Source organism: Silene latifolia, chromosome X (assembly GCF_048544455.1).
Source record: "Silene latifolia isolate original U9 population chromosome X, ASM4854445v1, whole genome shotgun sequence".
NCBI classification, from domain to species: Eukaryota; Viridiplantae; Streptophyta; class Magnoliopsida; order Caryophyllales; family Caryophyllaceae; genus Silene; species Silene latifolia.
In genome coordinates, this window is record NC_133537.1 from 18,434,049 (window position 1) to 18,452,517 (window position 18,469).

General features: G+C 33.8%; 2 protein-coding genes across 2 annotated transcripts; one reads left to right on the plus strand and one right to left on the minus strand.

Annotated features, from left to right (window-relative positions):
* Nucleotides 1–266: 266 nt before the first annotated feature.
* Nucleotides 267–1,672, plus strand: LOC141621262 (uncharacterized). The gene is made up of 5 exons (XM_074437900.1): nt 267–422; nt 545–700; nt 1,168–1,275; nt 1,401–1,473; nt 1,580–1,672. The coding sequence occupies exons 1-5, from the start codon at nt 280–282 to the stop codon at nt 1,652–1,654; spliced, it is 555 nt and encodes a 184-aa protein (XP_074294001.1). The 5' UTR covers nt 267–279; the 3' UTR covers nt 1,655–1,672.
* Nucleotides 1,673–16,818: 15,146 nt separating this feature from the next.
* On the minus strand, nt 16,819–17,796 carry LOC141616972 (protein FAR1-RELATED SEQUENCE 5-like). Its single transcript, XM_074434140.1, has 2 exons — nt 17,402–17,796; nt 16,819–17,287 (listed from the first exon to the last, which is right to left on the minus strand). Exons 1-2 carry the CDS (start codon nt 17,794–17,796, stop codon nt 16,819–16,821), a joined length of 864 nt encoding a protein of 287 aa, XP_074290241.1.
* Nucleotides 17,797–18,469: the final 673 nt, after the last annotated feature.

The window sequence follows — 18,469 nt, forward strand, 5'->3', positions numbered from 1 at the left end:
ATTGGAGTACGTGGTCTGTTTTGCTAACAATTTATAATTTGCCTCCTTGGTTATGCATGAAACGTAAATATCTTATGTTGTCACTACTAATTTCCGGGCCTAAGCAACCTGGAAATGACATAGATGTTTACTTGGAACCATTGATGGATGATTTAAAGTTATTATGGGATGAAGGGGTAGAGGTATATGATGCTTATCGTGGTGAGACTTTTAACCTACGTGCCATGATATTTTGCACCATTAATGACTTCCCGGCATATGGCAAGGGTAGTTAGTGTGATGCGCGATAATCAAGTGACCGATGTTAATTTGATCGAGAATGTCCTAGGATCCAAGAAAAGGTTGCGCCTCGCCAAGGAAGACATAGCTTCATTGTTGAACATGAATAAGATCTCCCTTGGAGTCATTGACACTTTTCTTGGGTATGTATACTACAATTATTGCATCTCGTTACGCTCGTTCCTTTAACTTTTAATCTGTTTCCATGGAAAAGGTTGATTATTTACCGTAAATGTTGGTTATACTTATACGTATATTGTTATAGGTACTTGGATAGCATCTGTGACCAGCAAATGTACGGGTTCTTATGTCCAGAAATTATTTCACAAATAGGCTATGCCTCAGATAAAGCAGTAACCATACTTTCTAAAAGGATGAAAGACTTGAAAAGGAAATTTTACATCGCTCCATATTACGATGAGTAAGTGCTGATCAACCTTGCCTTTTAAATTCTATTCGCCTTGTTTTCAGTGGTCAATTGTGTCCATTCCCATCCATGTGACTCTGTTCTGGCTACTAGTGGAATATATAACACTATTAAGGTATTCTTGCCAGTTCTCAGTTGAGGGATTTTATTTATTCTTGCCAGTTCTCAGTTGCCAGCTCTGAGTTCTACGTGTCATGCTAAAGTGTCTAAGAGGACCGATTTATATTGCACATTGCTTGTATTTGAGGCGCACAACCATCTAAAAAGTCTTTATGGTGTATAAACAGTGGCAAGTGCTTTTTAGGCGGATAATTTAGGCTCTAGAAATGTGTTGTTTGCAATTAGTGTTTATGATTGGTTTCTTTAATTGAATTGGCAGCACTGGCTTGTTTCTGCTTGATAGTTCAGAAATACACATTATTGATTGATTATCATGTAAACAAGTTACAAATTATTTACAGTGATCATTGGATGCTCGTTGTGACTGACGTTGCTGATCATAATCAAGTGCATTGGTTCGACTCACTAGGAAAGTCAGTGCCGTCAAAGTTGAGATCTTTAATTAATGCGTAAGTTCATCTTAATAGTTCATTTATTGATATGCACATAAATAAATGTTCAACTGATTAGAACATTAAAAATGGCAACTATTATTGGCTGACAATCATTTATTTGAAACCATGTTTATATTTAGATCGGTAAGAGTATACGGCTACAATGGTGGGGAAAGAATGCGTTCTCAAGCACCGCAATGGCTGCAACATAATGTAAGTTGTTGCTTATTATGACGACAAATTCAATGTCTGATCATCAATCACTTTTAATTGACAAAGTCATGTTATTGGTTTAATTCTTGTCGAGTTGTTGTTTTAGTGTGCTCGTCAACAAGGTGTTGTAGAATGCGGGTACTACGTCATGAGGTACATCGGAAATCGTCACGCGTTCTAATCCAACAAAAGCTATCAATGAGGTCAGTTTCGACATTATAGCAAAACTCGGTATTTTTTCAAGTAATTATCCTACTTTGACTGCTTTGCCTATACGCATTGTGGGCGAACCGTCACGCAATTCAATGAGCTAGTCCGCACCCTCTTCCCTTAATTATTAGCTTATATGAAGCGCCCTTGTGAGGCCATGTCCGATCGCCCCATTGTCATTAATATGCATTACGGGTTTTTCAAGACACCACGCCATATTCACAAGAAGAATTAGATGAGGTTCGGGACTTGTGGGCGAACTATTTTCTCAATATCTAGCCGTAGATAGCTAGCTAGCGTAGTAATGTATTAGGTAGTTGCATTTTGAAAAACTGATTACATGATCTGCAAGACCATATGTTATGTTGGCTGGGATTTGTTATGCCCTTTGTTGTTGTTCTTTAGTTGTTGAATTCGGATGATGGAGACGGTTGCGTTGTATGTTGATTGGGATCGGTTTTTATTAATTGAAATCGATCATTTTGGTTGAATGGCAGTTGGCATGTTTTGTATTAATGTTTTGGCATTCAAATTGGTGTAATGCAATATGAATTGGCCTGCTCTTTTTAAATTTTTTTTTTAAAAAAAAACAAATATAAAGGACAGCGGATTTATAAAAGTTCGATGTAATTCTAGCTTCAAAGGACATGGGCTTTCTATAAACATCTGATGTACATTACACATATGGACATCGGATTACTGTTAAAATCTGATGTTCATTACTCATATGGACATCGGATATATTTAAAAATCCGATGTCCTTTTATTAATGGACATCGGTTTAAAGTCCCATGTCCATTACACCCCATATGGACGGGACTGAACTCTACATCGGCCTATAATCCGATGTCCATGTGTCTAGAAGTCCGATGTCCTTGATGAATTCTGTAGTAGTGCCGCCTTTCTCCCTCCCTGCTGCCGCCTTTCTCCCTCCCTGCTGCCGCCTCACCGTTCTCCTTTTTCCTTTCTCCCTCCCTGCTCTTCCTTTCTCCTTGTCGTTTTTTTTTTTTTTTTTTTTTTTTTTTTGTGTTTTGTTTAGATCTCGGCTGTGTTGTCCATATTTCATGTTTTTTTTTTTTGTTTTTTTTTTATTTGGTTATTTTTGTTATTTTGGTTTTTGTTATTTTTGTTATTTGTTTTGTTTGGTTTATTTTTGTATTTTTTTGTTTGGTTTATTTTTGTATTTTTTTTGTTATTTGGTTTTTTTTTACTTAGTGGTTAGTTTTTTATTATTGTTATTCAAGTTTTTGGTTTTTGTTTGATTTTATGTTATTTGTATATTTTAGATATCATGTTTTATATTTTTTCAAATCTGTCTTGTACGACTAAAGTTATACACTTAAAACATTAAAGTTATACTATTTACGACTAAAGTTATACCTTCGAAACATTAAAGTTATACTATTTACGACTAAATTTGTACCATTGAAACATTATGATTTGTGTTATGTTTTGATTTTTTTTTTTATTGTTTGATTTTTTTACTATTTATGACTAAAGTTATACATTTTATGACTAAAGTTATACATGTTATGACTACAGTTATACATTTTATGACTAAAGTTATACACTTAAAACATTAAAGTTATACATTTTATAACTAAAGTTATACACTTTTTACATTAAAGTTACACTATTAACATCTAAAGTTATACATTGTATAAATTGAAGTTATACAACCATTCAAGTTTGTTTTGTTGGTTTTTTTGTTTGGTTTGGTTTTGGTTTTTTTTTTTGTTATTTGTTTTTTTTTTTTAATTATTGGTTAATTTTTTATTATTGTTATTGAAGTTTTTTTATTGTACTTTTTTGACTTATTGTTTTTTTTAATATCATCTTCTTATGTGTTGTTTCAAATTTGAATTTATAGTTCTAAAGTTATACAATTTTGAACTAAAGTTATACAAATTTGGACTAAAGTTATACAAAAAATGACTGAAGTTATACTCTTATGGAATAAAGTTATACAATTTTGGACTAAAATTACACAAATTTGGACTGAAGTTATACAAATAAGGACTAAAGTTATACAAATAAGGATTAAAGTTATACAAAAATGAACCAAAGTTATACAAAAATGAACCAAAGTTATACAAAAATGAACCAAAGTTATACAAAAATGGACTAAAGTTATACAAATATGGATTAAAGTTATACAAATATGGACTAAAGTTATACAAAAATAGACCAAAATTATACAAAAAAAGACTAAAGTTATACAAAAATTGGACTAAAGTTATACAAAAAATTGGACTAAAGTTAAACAAAAATGAACCAAAGTTATACAAAAATGAACCAAAGTTATACAAAAATGAACCAAAGTTATACAAAAATGGACGAAAGTTATACAAAAAATTGGACTAAAGTTATACAAAAATGAACCAAAGTTATACAAAAAATGGACTAAAGTTATACAAAAAATTGGACTAAAGTTATACAAAAATGAACCAAAGTTAAACAAAAATGAACCAAAGTTATACAAAAATGGACTAAAGTTAGTCCATATTTGTATAACTTTAATCCATATTTGTATAACTTTAGTCCATTTTTGTATAACTTTGGTTCATTTTTGTATAACTTTGGTTCATTTTTGTATAACTTTGGTTCATTTTTGTATAACTTTAGTCCAATTTTTTGTATAATTTTAGTCCAATTTTTGTATAACTTTAGTCTTTTTTTGTATAACTTTGGTCTATTTTTGTATAACTTTGGTTCATGTTTGTATAACTTTAGTCCATTTTTGTATAACTTTGGTTCATTTTTGTATAACGTTGGTCCATTTTTGTATAACTTTAGTCCTTATTTGTATAACTTTAGCCCATATTTGTATAACTTTAATCCATATTTGTATAACTTTAGTCCATTTTTGTATAACTTTGGTTCATTTTTGTATAACTTTGGTTCATTTTTGTATAACTTTAGTCCAATTTTTTGTATAACTTTAGTCCAATTTTTGTATAACTTTAGTCTTTTTTTGTATAACTTTGGTCTATTTTTGTATAACTTTGGTTCATTTTTGTATAACTTTAGTCCATTTTTGTCTTAGATGAAAAAAAAGTATCTCACAAAAAAAAACGAGATTTAAAACACGAAATCTTAAAAAAAAAACGTATAACAAGAAGAGATTTAAGAAAATGAATAAAAAATGAGAACTAACAAAATAAAAGACAACTAAAATAAAATAAAATAAAAGACAAAAAAAATAATGAATGGAAAAAACAACTCAAAACATACAAATTAACACAAAACGAAAAAAAAAAAAAAAAACCGAGTTGAAAAAAAAAAAAAAAAAAAAAAAGTCGGCGGTGGAGCGGCGGCGGTGGGGGCGGCGGCGGGGGTGGTGGGTGGTTAGTTGGTGTCGGGTGGGGTGGTGGTGGGTGGTGGTGAATGAAGATGAGAGGAGTGGGTGATTTATTTGGGTTTTTGATTTATTTGGATTTTTGGGTTTTTTTTATTTATTTGGATTTTTTGGGTTTTTTTTATTTATTTGGATTTTTTTTGGGTTTTTTTTTTTGAGGTTTTGAGAGAAGAGAAGAATGAAATGTGTGAGATGAGAGAGAAATGGGTGGGTAGAAAACAAATATATAGTAAATTAGTGGTTAATTAGGGTGGATTAGTAAAGTGTGTTAATTAGCTTCTTTAATGACTTTGGGTGGGTTCATCTCATCCCTCCATCTCCCTCCATCCAATGGCTCATAATAGAACTTATGGACTCAAATATATATTTGGCCTTAGTTGATCCTTCCTCTCTCTCTCTCTCTCTCTCTCTCTCTCTCTCTCTCTATATATATATATATATATATATATATATATATATATATATATATATATATATATATATATATATATATATATATATATAAATATATAATGCATGCTTGGTGATTCGATAGGAAATTTGATGATGGGATAGAAAGTCGTGTTGAGTGAGGTGTGCTAAGGTAGATGATGATGATGGTTGATGAACATTCATATCGGGGTGGTATTCATGAACGGTTGTGTTGGTCCTTGTCGGGATGGATAGGGGTAGGTTGCCTTGGTTCCTTTACCTTGAGTCGAGGGGGAGGATGAGTTGAACTTCGGGGACGAAGTTCTTTTTAAGGAGGGAAGACTGTAATACCCGTCCTTTTAGAGACCTGTTGACAGACGTTGACTGACCTGAGACACCTATCTAGACCTTCAGAAACCTTACGAGTGAAACCTTGTGACGGTGTGAGTCTTTGAGTTCGTGTTACTCGATCTAGCGGAGGCTACTCGATCGCGTAGCTTGGGAACTCGATCGAGTAGAGGCCACTCGCTCAAGTAAGTGAGTTACTCGATCGAGTAACGTGAGTTCGGCGGGGAATTATAAATCTTAAGTCGTGAAACCCAAATCATTTCTCTACCTTTCTTCCTAAACCTAGATGCCGTCATTCCACTCCTCCTTCACCGTGGTTCATCTCCTTGAGGCCTTTGAAAGTGATTACACCATAGGGATGGGATGCTTGAGTCGGGTAGAGGTCTTGATGCCGGATGGCTTTGTATAGGTATGTTGTCATCATCATCATCGTCTTCCTTGATTTCAGTTATGTTTGTGTTAGTTTTAATTGGTGGTTATGCTGGTTGTAATAGGTGATTGTGGTGGCTGCTTGTTGTCTTAATGGTCATGCGCGGATTCACTGCGGTTTGCTAAAGGTAGGTTTTCCTACTCAGTGTTGTTGGTTATCTAGAGTGTCTATTGTTGTTGTATGATTGGTTTAGTGTCGTTGTTGGTGGTGTAGATTGGTTGTTGTTGGCTGTTGCTATTGTATAGTGTGGTTGATTATAGATGGTTGTCTGTGGTTCTCGAGGTGCGTCCTCGGCTGAGGAGAGTCACTTGCGGGAGTGGCTTCACGCCCTTGATTCGCCCTCTGTAAAACCCGCCACAGAGGGGATGTGAACATTAAGGAACATGGGTTATCGCTCGGATAGATGAGCGGGGCTTAGGTGGGAACGGCTGCGGGGCCCCACTGGCAGGACTGGACCTTCGGACAGTCAGAGATGCGTGGTTGGTTGGAAGAGGTAGTGTATGTGTATTACTGTTTTCGTTATGTCGGCTTTTGTGCTTGTTACCTCAGTTACTGACCTTGTGTGGTATTGTTGTGTTGTCTTCTTTTGTTGTGTCTCCCGTGATCCACTGTGGTGAGCAGTCAGTCTTAGCAGGTTGATGTATGGATCGCAGCTGGGTGCTTGGAGGGACGAGTCTATCACGAGTCATGGCAGAGATAGTTTCACCTAGTTGGTAGTTGTCACGAGTTATATCTTTTGTATCGTTTGTTTGGTCTAAATCACTTGTAATATAACATAATCGTTCTATTATCGACATTTGATTATTACTGTCCTCGGGCAACTGAGATGGTAACGCCCTTATCTGTTAGGGAAGGTCTTGTTAAGGCTCCTTGGTAGATGGGGTGTTACAATTTGTATCGATACTTACACAGTTACATTATGAATTTTAGGCCACAGTTTTAATATCTATAAATTTTATGAACTTCAAGTCATAATTCATGTAAACACTATGAACTTCTGTCATTGTTTCAATATTTGTAAATACTATGAACTCCAGGCCATATTATGAATATCAAAAATTCAACTCATAAATAATTTTTCCCTTTTTCGTATCGAATTTCAACATATATGAGTCTTACATTACTTTCATGAGATATGTTCGTTCTTTCCATGATGAACGAATATGGCTCAATGAGGCCGCAAAATTAGGTTTACCATAATGCCATATTCTCAATCTCTACTATTGGCCGAGTCTTTATGAAATGTCACATTCACTTCCAGGAATGGATCAAATTTCAAATCTCATTATACTGTTCAACTTCAGATGAACAAGATTCAATTCAGAAATAATTTACCCTTTAATAAAGACCGCTTCAAACTCAATTGCGGGTCATAAAATCATAGTTGTGAACTTCTGGCCACTAGCCTTTACATGTGAACTTCTGGCCACTTACCTTATACAATATGAATATATTATGAATATATTGTATTGATGAGACGGTGTTAAATTATTACACACCTTTAAAACTTTGAACTTCAGGCCAAAGTTATAATGTGGACATATCTCCTCATCTTTGTGAAATAAAACTTTTGGAACTTCAGGCCCAAAATATATAATACGTTCTTTTACAAAACTGGTTACCCAATCAAACCAAGTGGTGTTAGTCCAGTGGTAGCTGGGTTAAACCTTGAAGCTTGCAGAAATGCAGGAGTTGAGAGGTCTCAGGTTCGACTACCAGCTGGGGCGATGATCACTTGGCCACTGCAGCCCCCGAAGGGAGTGGCTTACATGGTCCATGTGGTGGTGCGGGAATGCATGGGCCCGTGGGGACTCAACCCCCTCGTCATCAAAAAAAAAAAAAAAAAAAACTGGTTACCCAAATATATGGAACTTCAAGTCCAAAAAGATATAGAATTGATAAATAACATATACACCATGAACACCATGAATATCATTATATGTAAATAAAGCTGACAATATATCATAAATAAACAATCAAATTACGTTATTGATGCCAACCTACGGAATTGATCACAATTATAGATTAAATTATAACAATACGATAATACTATGTTAAATAAAGTCATTAAGCAACAACGTTCTTCTGACATTGTTCCATTACCCCCAAGATAGAATTAATTAGACAATTTCTCATATTTTATTGTTTGTTAGTGTTTATCACTCATGATTAGATACCATGTAGTAGTGTTAACGTGTCATGATCATGAATAATGATCAAATTTCAATGTACATCAATGTACCTACCTGCCTTTTCTTGGTTAGGGTACCGTAGGTTGTTAAAAAAACTCTGTATTAGATTAGAGACTCGTGCTGATAACGTATTGTGAAATAAAGAGAGAAGAGAATTGTAAAGAGAAATTAAAGAGAATATAAAAGAGACAAAACTGTATTCTTATTCCATATGAAGGGTATATATATACAATACAAAAGGTAGAGTTTCCATAAAGATAATATATTCTATAATCCTATAAAATGGACATCCATATAATAATAATATTTCATAACATTGTGTACTTTGTCTAAAATTTTTTTAGGTATAATGAAAATAATATTTCTACATTTAAGTTTAAATAGTTTTGGCCCTTAGTATTTTTATCAGGAATCCGAAAATAATAACTATATTATAGAGTTTACTTAAATAGGAAGATTAACTATACACTAATTTTTTTAGGCGTATACTTGTGAGTAGCCTCACTCCATTTAGATTAAACTAAATACTTTTTTTTTTGACAATCAGGTTAACGAGATCTACATTTTAATAGCAAGTGCAATGGAAGAACTTTATATAAAGTTCTTCTTTTGCCATGTAAAATTTTGACAATTTCAATAATTAAGAACTTTTTGGTACAATGGAAGAACTTTAAATAAAGTTCTTTAATGAGGTCATAATTAATTTGTTATCTCTACAATTTCTTATTTTTTGGGAAGAACTTGGGATTCTTTTTTTCAAACCTAGTTTGTTCATTTAAGAACAAACTTTAGTGATATTGAGTAGGTCTCCTGAGAGACCATTGTACAATTTTAAAAAAACGTGGTACAAAAGATAATAAAATAGGTACAAATCATGATTAAAGATAAGATGGGTACATTTATTATGTAAATAGTTACGAAATTACTATGTCACGATTAACAACAAAAGAGTCACGGAATATAAATAAAAGGGTACGGTAGACTGGTCTCTCAATAACTTTTTGAAAGACCGTCTCTCCTAAGTTTTAGTGATATTCCTCATAGAAAAAAAAATAACTTGTAAAGAAATCGAATCGAATTCTATGCTATCAATATTTTATTATCACAATATCTCCATCTTAACAACTATACTAAGGCCTCGTTTGGTTCATGTAGGAGTTGAATTCCCGTGTTAATTTGCAACTCATTGGAATCCAACTCCCATATACAATTCACATGAATTGATAAAAACATGTTTGGTTGCCTTGGAGGAGTTTGTTTTTCCCATGAATTAAACTTCCATGTACTGTTTGTTTGAACTATTTCAATTCACCCGATTTTAAGCAATACCTAATTTGTAAGAGTGGATGAGTAAATTTGGAGGAAAATGGATGGAGGAGTTTACAATTACCTATGAGGGGGTGGGTAATCAAACTCCTACATCATGTAGGAGTTGAAAACTCCAAAACTCCCTTGGAGTTGTAAACTCCCGGAAGATGATAGAGTTACACCAGGTGTATGAGGCCCTCATACACCACCAATAACAACGCGCCACTTGTCTAACTCAAAGAATCTGATTTAATCTAATTAATCCCTTGATTTCTTCATTAATTACCCCCCCCCCCTAATTAATGTTCTCGGTATTGCCATATATTTTATTAATTAAAAAAAACTTCTCTCCTAATTTTTATTTAACTCTTATTTATTACTAATACCTTATGTCCATTAGACTAAACCACTTCACCCACTAAATTATACTGTCATATGTCCAGTCTATATATATATATATATATATATATATATATATATATATATATATATATATATATATATATATATATATATATATATATAGAGAGAGAGAGAGAGAGAGAGAGAGAGAGAGAGAGAGAGAGAGAGAGAGAAGAGATCAACTAAGGTCCACATTTATATTGAGTCCATAAGTTCTATTATGAGCCATTGGATGGAGGGAAATGGAGGGATGAGATCAACCCCAAAAAGTGTGTTTATAAGCTAATCTCACCATCTCTCTCCTCCTTCACTAATCCACTCTAATTAATCACTAATTTACTATATATTTGTTTTCCACTCATCCATTTCCCTTTCATCTTACACATTTCATTTCTCTCTTCTCTCAAACTCTAAAAAAAAAACCCAAATAAATAAAAAAACCCAAAAATCCAAATAAATAAAAAACCCAAAAAATCCAAATAAATCAAAAAACTCAAATAAATCATTCATTCCTCTCTTCCTCATTCACCACCACCCACCACCACCCCACCCGACACCAAATAACCACCCACCACCCCCGCCGCCGCCACCCCACCGCCCCGCCCCACCGTCGCTGACTTTTTTTTTTTTTTTTCAACTCGGTTTTTTTTTTTCTTTTGTGTTAATTTGTATGTTTTGAGTTGTTTTTTCCATTCATTATTTTTTTTGTCTTTTATTTTATTTTAGTTGTCTCTTATTTTGTTAGTTCTCATTTTTTATTCATTTTCTTCAATCTCTTCTTGTTATACGTTTTTTTTAAGATTTTCGTGCTTTAAATCTCGTTTTTTTTTGTGAGATACTTTTTTTTCATCTAAGACAAAAATGGACTAAAGTTATACAAAAATGAACCAAAGTTATACAAAAATAAACCAAAGTTATACAAAAATGGACTAAAGTTATACAAAAAATTGGACTAAAGTTATACAAAAATGAACCAAAATTCTACAAAAATGAACCAAAGTTATACAAAAATAGACCAGAGTTATACAAAAAATGCGCCAAAGTTATACAAAAAATGGACTAAAGTTATACAAAAATGAACCAAAGTTATACAAAAATGAACCAAAGTTACACAAAAATGAACCAAAGTTCTACAAAAATGAACCAAAGTTATACAAAAATAGACCAGAGTTATACAAAAAATGCGCCAAAGTTATACAAAAAATGGACTAAAGTTATACAAAAATGAACCAAAGTTATACAAAAATGAACCAAAGTTATACAAAAATGAAACAAAGTTATACAAAAATGAACCAAAGTTATACAAAAAATGGATTAAAATTATACAAATATATATGGACTAACTTTAGTCCATTTTTGTATAACTTTTTAACTTTAGTCCATTTTTGTATAACTTTGGTTCATTTTTGTATAACTTTGGTTCATTTTTGTATAACTTTGGTTCATTTTTGTATAACTTTAGTCCATTTTTTGTATAACTTTGGTGCATTTTTGTATAACTCTGGTCTATTTTTGTATAACTTTGGTTCATTTTTGTAGAACTTTGGTTCATTTTTGTATAACTTTAGTCCAATTTTTTGTATAACTTTAGTCCATTTTTGTATAACTTTGGTTCATTTTTGTATAACTTTGGTTCATTTTTGTATAACTTTAGTCCATTGTTGTATGACTTTAGTCCAATCTTTGTATAACTTTAATCTTTTTTTTGTATAACTTTGGTCTATTTTTGTATAACTTCAGTCCTTTTTTGTATAACTTTAGTCCATTTTTGTATAACTTTAGTCCTTATTTGAATAACTTTTGTCCTTATTTGTATAACTTCAATCATTTTTTGTATAATTGTAGTCCAAATTTGTATAACTTTAGTCCAAATTTGTATAACTTTAGTCCTTATTTGTATAACTTTAGTCCTTATTTGTATAACTTCAGTCCAAATTTTTGTAATTTTAGTCCAAAATTGTATAACTTTAGCCAAATTTGTATAACTTTAGTTCAAAATTGTATAACTTTAGAACAATAAATTCAAATTTGAAACAACATATAAGAAGATGATATTAAAAAAACCAATAAGTCAAAAAAGTACAATAATAAAAAATTAACCAATAATTAAAAAAAAACAAATAACAAAAAAAAAACCAAAACCAAACCAAACAAAAAAACCAACAAAACAAACTTGAATGGTTGTATAACTTCAATTTATACCATGTATAACTTTAGATGTTAATAGTGTAACTTTAATGTAAAAAGTGTATAACTTTAGTCATAAAATGTATAACTTTAATGTTGTAAGTGTATAACTTTAGTCGTAAATAGTATAACTTTTATAAAAACCAAATAAATATGAAAAATCGTAATTAATCAACAAATATTAAATCTGAAAAAAAATTAAATAACAACCATCAATAACCAACAAAAAATTAATAACCAACAAAAATTTAAAAACCAAATAACAATAACCAACAAAAATTAAAAACCAAATAACAATAACAAAAAAGTATAACTTTAATGTTTTAAGTGTATAACTTTAGTCATAAATAGTATAACTTTAATGTTTTAAGTGTATAACCAACAAAAAATTAATAACCAACAAAAATTAAAAACCAAATAACAATAACAAAATAAAGTAAATATGACAAAAACACAAAAAAAAACAAAATAACAAAAACCAAAAAACAAAGAACAAAATAAAGTAAATCTGAAAAATTAAAAAAATGGACAATGAAAATAAAACAAAACCTATACAAAAACCCATACAAAATAAAACAAAACCCATATAAAACAAAACCCATATAAAAAAAAAAAACAAAAACAAAAAATCAAAAAAACAGAAACAAAAGGAACGATGGATTGAAAAAAAAAGAGAAAGGAAGAGGAAAAGGGGAGGAAGGAAGCACGGGAGGAAGGAGGACCCACACGACCCACCGAGACCAACACCAGCCACCACACGACCCACCACACGACCCACCACACGACCCACCGAGACCAACACCAACACCTGCATCCACCGACACAAACACCAACCCCTTTAATTTTTTTAAAAAAAATGAATCTGAAAGGAGGACGGTGAGGTCGTGAGTGAGGTCGTGGTGTGTGGTGCGGCGGTGAGGTCGTGAGTGAGGTCGTGGTGTGTGGTGCGGCGGTGAGGTCGTGAGTGAGGTGTTGGTGGTGGCGTGCGCGGCAGGCGACTACACGGAGGGCGAAAGTGGCATTGGTGACGGTGGTTTGGTGCGGAGGTGGGATGGTGGACGGTAGTAAGAATGACGGTGGTTGTTGTGGTGGGTGATAAAGAGGAGAGGAAGGAAGGTGGTGACCGGGTTGGGTGGTGGTCAGCCGGAGGTGTGGAAGAGGGAGTGGGTTTTTTTTGGGTTTTTTTTTGTTGATTTGGTTTTGTTTTGTTTTGTGAGAATGAGAGGTAATTGAGAGAGAATGAGTGAATGAAAGAGAAGTGAGAGGGTGAATTATGAGGAAGTGAGAAGGGAGAATTAGAAGGAGGATGGAGTTATACAAATTAGGATGGAGTTGTACATGGATTAGGAAGGGAGATTAGGGAGGGAGATTTATGGCCATCCATTGAGATGTAATCTCATCCCTCCATCCCTTCCATCCAAAGGCCCTTATAAGGACTTAGGGACTCAATGGATGTAAGGACCTTATAAGAACTGCTCTATATATATATATATATATATATATCGCGACAAGATCCGATGAGTCCACCTATATTTTTGAGTCCCATGAGTCTACTTATGTATCACACACTATACACAAGAATATCACGAATAATGAAAACTACTATTATAATGAAAACAGTTAGTTGAATTGCTCTAACGACTTGTTTACATGTTGCCTGATTATTTGCACGATTATAACAAAAGCAACATTGTAAGCAAGGGTGAACACGAGAATGAAAGTGAATTGAAGAAAAAAGCTATTCAAGTGCTTCAAGTTTTCGAGTTTAATCGTAAAAATAAAAAGACGGACAAGTTGAACATTCGATTCATGGTTTTTTTTATGGTCAGAAGACAATTGTCTCCAAGAAAGCAAAGTGTGCAGAGTACAAAATAGAAACATTACAAACCAACCTGAAAAAAATGAACTGAAGTTGGACAACATATTTTATGAAACGAGTCTAAAACAGAAATAATTACTGCTAATTGTCCCAGCATAGCCAGATAGATTATCAAGATACAAATACTAGTGAAACATTGTCCAAGGCGCATATAAAAATTTGGTGTGTCTCTAATGAGGGGAAGATCCACTTAAACCTCGTATCGTATCAGGAGCATCCGATAAAGCCAAGCAGCAACACTATCTAAATAGGGTCATACAGCCTTCTTTACAATGAATATCATTCTAAGAAATTTACTACAGATCCAAATACAACATGAACAAATAGGTAAACCAAGATTAAATGAGTATATATAAATCTATTAGAGTACTAACAAAGGCGACAAGTAGTCTTGTGTAAGGCGACTTTACACAAAGATCATGTAAAACGGATCCATACCACAAGAAAATCATGCTATATTAGTGTGAAGTGAAAGTTAGATGGTGAAAGGCGGAGTTAGGTTCAGTGGTTTGATATTGTATAGTATAACCCGTGATATTGTTTAGTACAACCAGTGATATTGTTTATTGTAAAGTGTGATATTATTTTGTATAACTTGTGATACTCTTTTACTGGACTCACAGACTAAGATACAGTATCACAGGTTATACTAAACAATATCACAGCTCAGACTTTAAAAAATAAAAAAAACTTTTTTTTATCCATAATTTTTTTTTTAATTCATAAAAAAAACCGTGATATTTTTGTGTAGAGCGTGTGATACATAAGTGGACTCACGGGACTCAAAAAGATAGGGTGGACTCATGTGATCCTAATTAGGAATATATATATATATATATATATATATATATATATAGGACTGGACATATGACAGTATAATTTAGTGGGTGCAGTGGTTTAGTTGATGCTTTCCTTACTAAGTGTCTCGTGTTCGAATCCTCTTGTGGGTTTTTCTTTTTGTTTTTGGCATAATTTTGCACAAGTTAACTGAATGCTATTCTAATACTTGAAGACATAAACTCAATACTGTGAAAATGAATTAAGAAAAATAGTCATTGATTTTGATTGATCATACATTATTTGTTTAAAGAAGTCAAATGATATACAAAAAAAAATTCATACTTCCTATTTACAACCTATGACTATAATTAGTATATTGAGAATATTGAGAATTTGAATATTGTGACCTAAATTGTGGAGTCTGTTGTGATTGGGAGAACGTCGGAGTATTTTGTGATGCTGTAAAACGTGGAGTATTTTGTGTACCACTAAAGCCACTCATAAAGGATGAAGCATCATCGTTTGCAACATGCCGGGTTGGGTTCGTATTTGGGGGGAGCGTAGTGGTCGTCGGATCCTCATCGTTTGTCTTTCTCCTTCTCTTTGTCTGTCTTACAATACGTCTTCTGCCATTCCCTCGCTTGTCAGGGGGTCTCTAATGTCACCTTCTTGTTGAGGTGTGTTTATGATAGTCTCCCTAGGTCATAGTCTCCTACGACCCCACATTTTTGAGGAAACTCCACCTGCCGCAAATGAATCTATAGACTGTATCCCAGCATGAGCCTCCAGCTCTTTGATTAGTTCATCGGTTCTGCTATTATAAATGGCAGAAGATCCTTTACTTTGCATAGCCAACCTCTTAATGTAATCATTTTTTACCATTATCTCAAGAGACCTTTTAACACGTTCTGACTCATCCAGGTTGTAGCACCCAACCCGAATATTTTCGTATCCTCTAACCAAATCCTTGCGCCAGCGATCCAATATGTATTTGTCTGGGATAGCTTTTACGTCCAACACATCAAGACACTTCATGATATGGCGACATAAGATCCTTCTAAATTCAAACATCTTACAACCACATTTATACTCACCAGTGATTGTGTCAATACTCACTTCAAAACTTCTTCGATCTTTCTTCCAAAATGCTTCTGTCACTTTTGATGTGGCCCTAAACCTCTTGATGAAACCCAAACTATATGGAAGAGTTTCGACGTTGGTGCTTATAAAACCATATACCTCAGTTTTCACCTCTCCGAATTTACTGTTTGTGTAGACCTTACTAAAGATATCCTCGAATAATATCATGGGATCCCATTTAAGTGGGCTCTTAATGTCTTTGGCGTTATTGACTTTCTCGTCCTCCACCTTTTTCTCTATGGCATCCTCGTACTGCTTCATGAATTGCATCAGGCCGGTTTCTATGCTCATGTACGTTTTAATAAATCTGTTTGTTTGTTCACTCCTCTGAGTAGAAGACATACCCGCACAGAAAGTGTCTTTCCAAAAAAACAGGCATCCACCGCTGTCTCATATCCCATGCACCCCTCAACCATTTGTTGCGTCGCAAGTTGTATTTTTCCATGAAATCGTCCCACATATCTTGCAGTTCCTCCTCCGTGATACTCTCGTGCACAAGCGTACGCAAATCTCTGTCAATCTGAGGAAATTGTGGGTGGTCTTTTAAATTCTTATCAGCGTTTTGAAGAATATGCCAAGGGCATAATTTATGTTTAGTCTCCGGGAACACTTTCTTGATTGCGCCCTCCATTGCTTTACATTGATCAGTTATTAAGACGGTCGGAGCTCTCCCCATACATTCCATCCACTTCTCAAACACTCACTCGAATGACTCGGTGTCTTCGTATGAAATTAAAGTCGCTGTATATAATATTGTACTTCCATGATGATTAAATCCAACGAATGGACAGAAAGGCATCTGGTACCTATTGCTTAGGAATGTACTATCGAACGACGATGGGTCACCAAAAGCCTTGTACATGGCACGACATCGTGCATCAGTCCAGAAAATGTTCAACAGCTTATTATCCGCGTCCCTTTCAACAGCGTAGTAAAAATCTGGATTCTGCGCTTTTAAGCCCTCGAAATAATTTAAGACCTCTTTAGCGTCAGCACGAAACCTACTTTTGCGACGTTCGCTGTTGATGAAGTTTATCGCGTCCTGCCCATTGAAATGTAGATTATGAATCCCTCCAACCTCCCTAACTAATATGTTGAGATTCCGGGTAATTGGTATGCCAGCTCTGTCGTTCAACATCAATCTGGTCTTGAAATATTCGCTTATGTGCCTATAATTGACTACATGCTAGCTAACTTCAGGATTCAAATCGTGATTATGTACCAAATCACAAGTACATATTAAAAATTTCCCAGTGTCGTGATTTAATTTCCCAAATACATACATTTTACATGGTGTTATACACGAGCTTTTCTTCGTCGTATTGCCCTCTGAACACATAAGCCTAATCTTGTTCATCATGTGGAATCGTGGTTCTTTATCCCCAACTTCGTTTCGACGTACCCCCTGCTCCTTGAAGGGAGCCAAAAGTTGGATACTACGAACATGAAGTTTAAACCCCGTCTTATAAGCGTAAGTATAACAGAAAGCGGCAAACTGTTCCCCTGAATCAAATTCCGCACTAACCGTAGGCTCAATAGCTGGTTGATTGTCTTCATTACCTTCCAGAACATGTGCTGCATGCCGTAACAATTCAGTGGCTGTGTCATTCTCGTCAATGACTTCGTTTTCTCCCTCCTCCTCGATATACAGAGCATTTAAATCAAAACTATTCGACATTTTAAAATTATGAAGGTTGATTTGAGAAGATGAAGGTGATGGAGTTGATGATAACTTAGAGTTTGCTGTGTTGAACAACTTTGACTGTGGAAGTTGAAAGGTTAAATCTCAATTTACTTTTAATTATTTTTAATTTTTACTCATATTTTATTTTTAATTATTTTTAATTTTAAAAATAAAACCTACTATTTACGGTGGAAGTTGGAAGGTTTTCTCCCTAATTTACTTTTAATTAATTTTAATTTAAAGCAACTTTGTTGAAAAATTCCCGCCTAATTTTTCCGCCAACCTAATCCTACGATTATCCATACTCCCTATAAAACCCTATGATTTAGTCATATTGTACTTTTTTTTTCAACTACAAAATCTTTCAAATATTAAGATTATGGGTGTCTTGCCGTCACCATATTGCGCCCCCTCATTTGTAACAACCCTAGAAAGTTATGACAAGTTGCTCAGTAGAGATCCGACATTCTTAATTGGGGAGGAGTTCATGGAAAGGGTGATGATCAATCGTCAGAAATTTATTGATCTTGCAGGCGCTAGGTTGGGTTTTTTACCTGGTTGTGACACTTACCCAGTCGTTCCTAGGCCAAGAAGGCCTCTTACAATGAAAATGACATCTAAATTGTCTACTGGGCGTATCCAACTTACTTCAGAAGCAGCAATTGTC

Bases quoted from the DNA above. Each gene is read 5' to 3' on its own strand.
- LOC141621262 (XM_074437900.1), top strand. From the start codon at position 280: ATGCGCGATAATCAAGTGACCGATGTTAATTTGATCGAGAATGTCCTA. The intron at 423-544 runs GTATGTATACTA...ATATTGTTATAG, and splicing joins GTCATTGACACTTTTCTTGG to GTACTTGGATAGCATCTGTG. The intron at 1,474-1,579 runs GTAAGTTGTTGC...TTGTTGTTTTAG, and splicing joins CGCAATGGCTGCAACATAAT to TGTGCTCGTCAACAAGGTGT.
- LOC141616972 (XM_074434140.1), bottom strand. From the start codon at position 17,796: ATGTCGAATAGTTTTGATTTAAATGCTCTGTATATCGAGGAGGAGGGA. The intron at 17,288-17,401 runs GTATGTATTTGG...AGTCAATTATAG, and splicing joins TGTATAACACCATGTAAAAT to GCACATAAGCGAATATTTCA.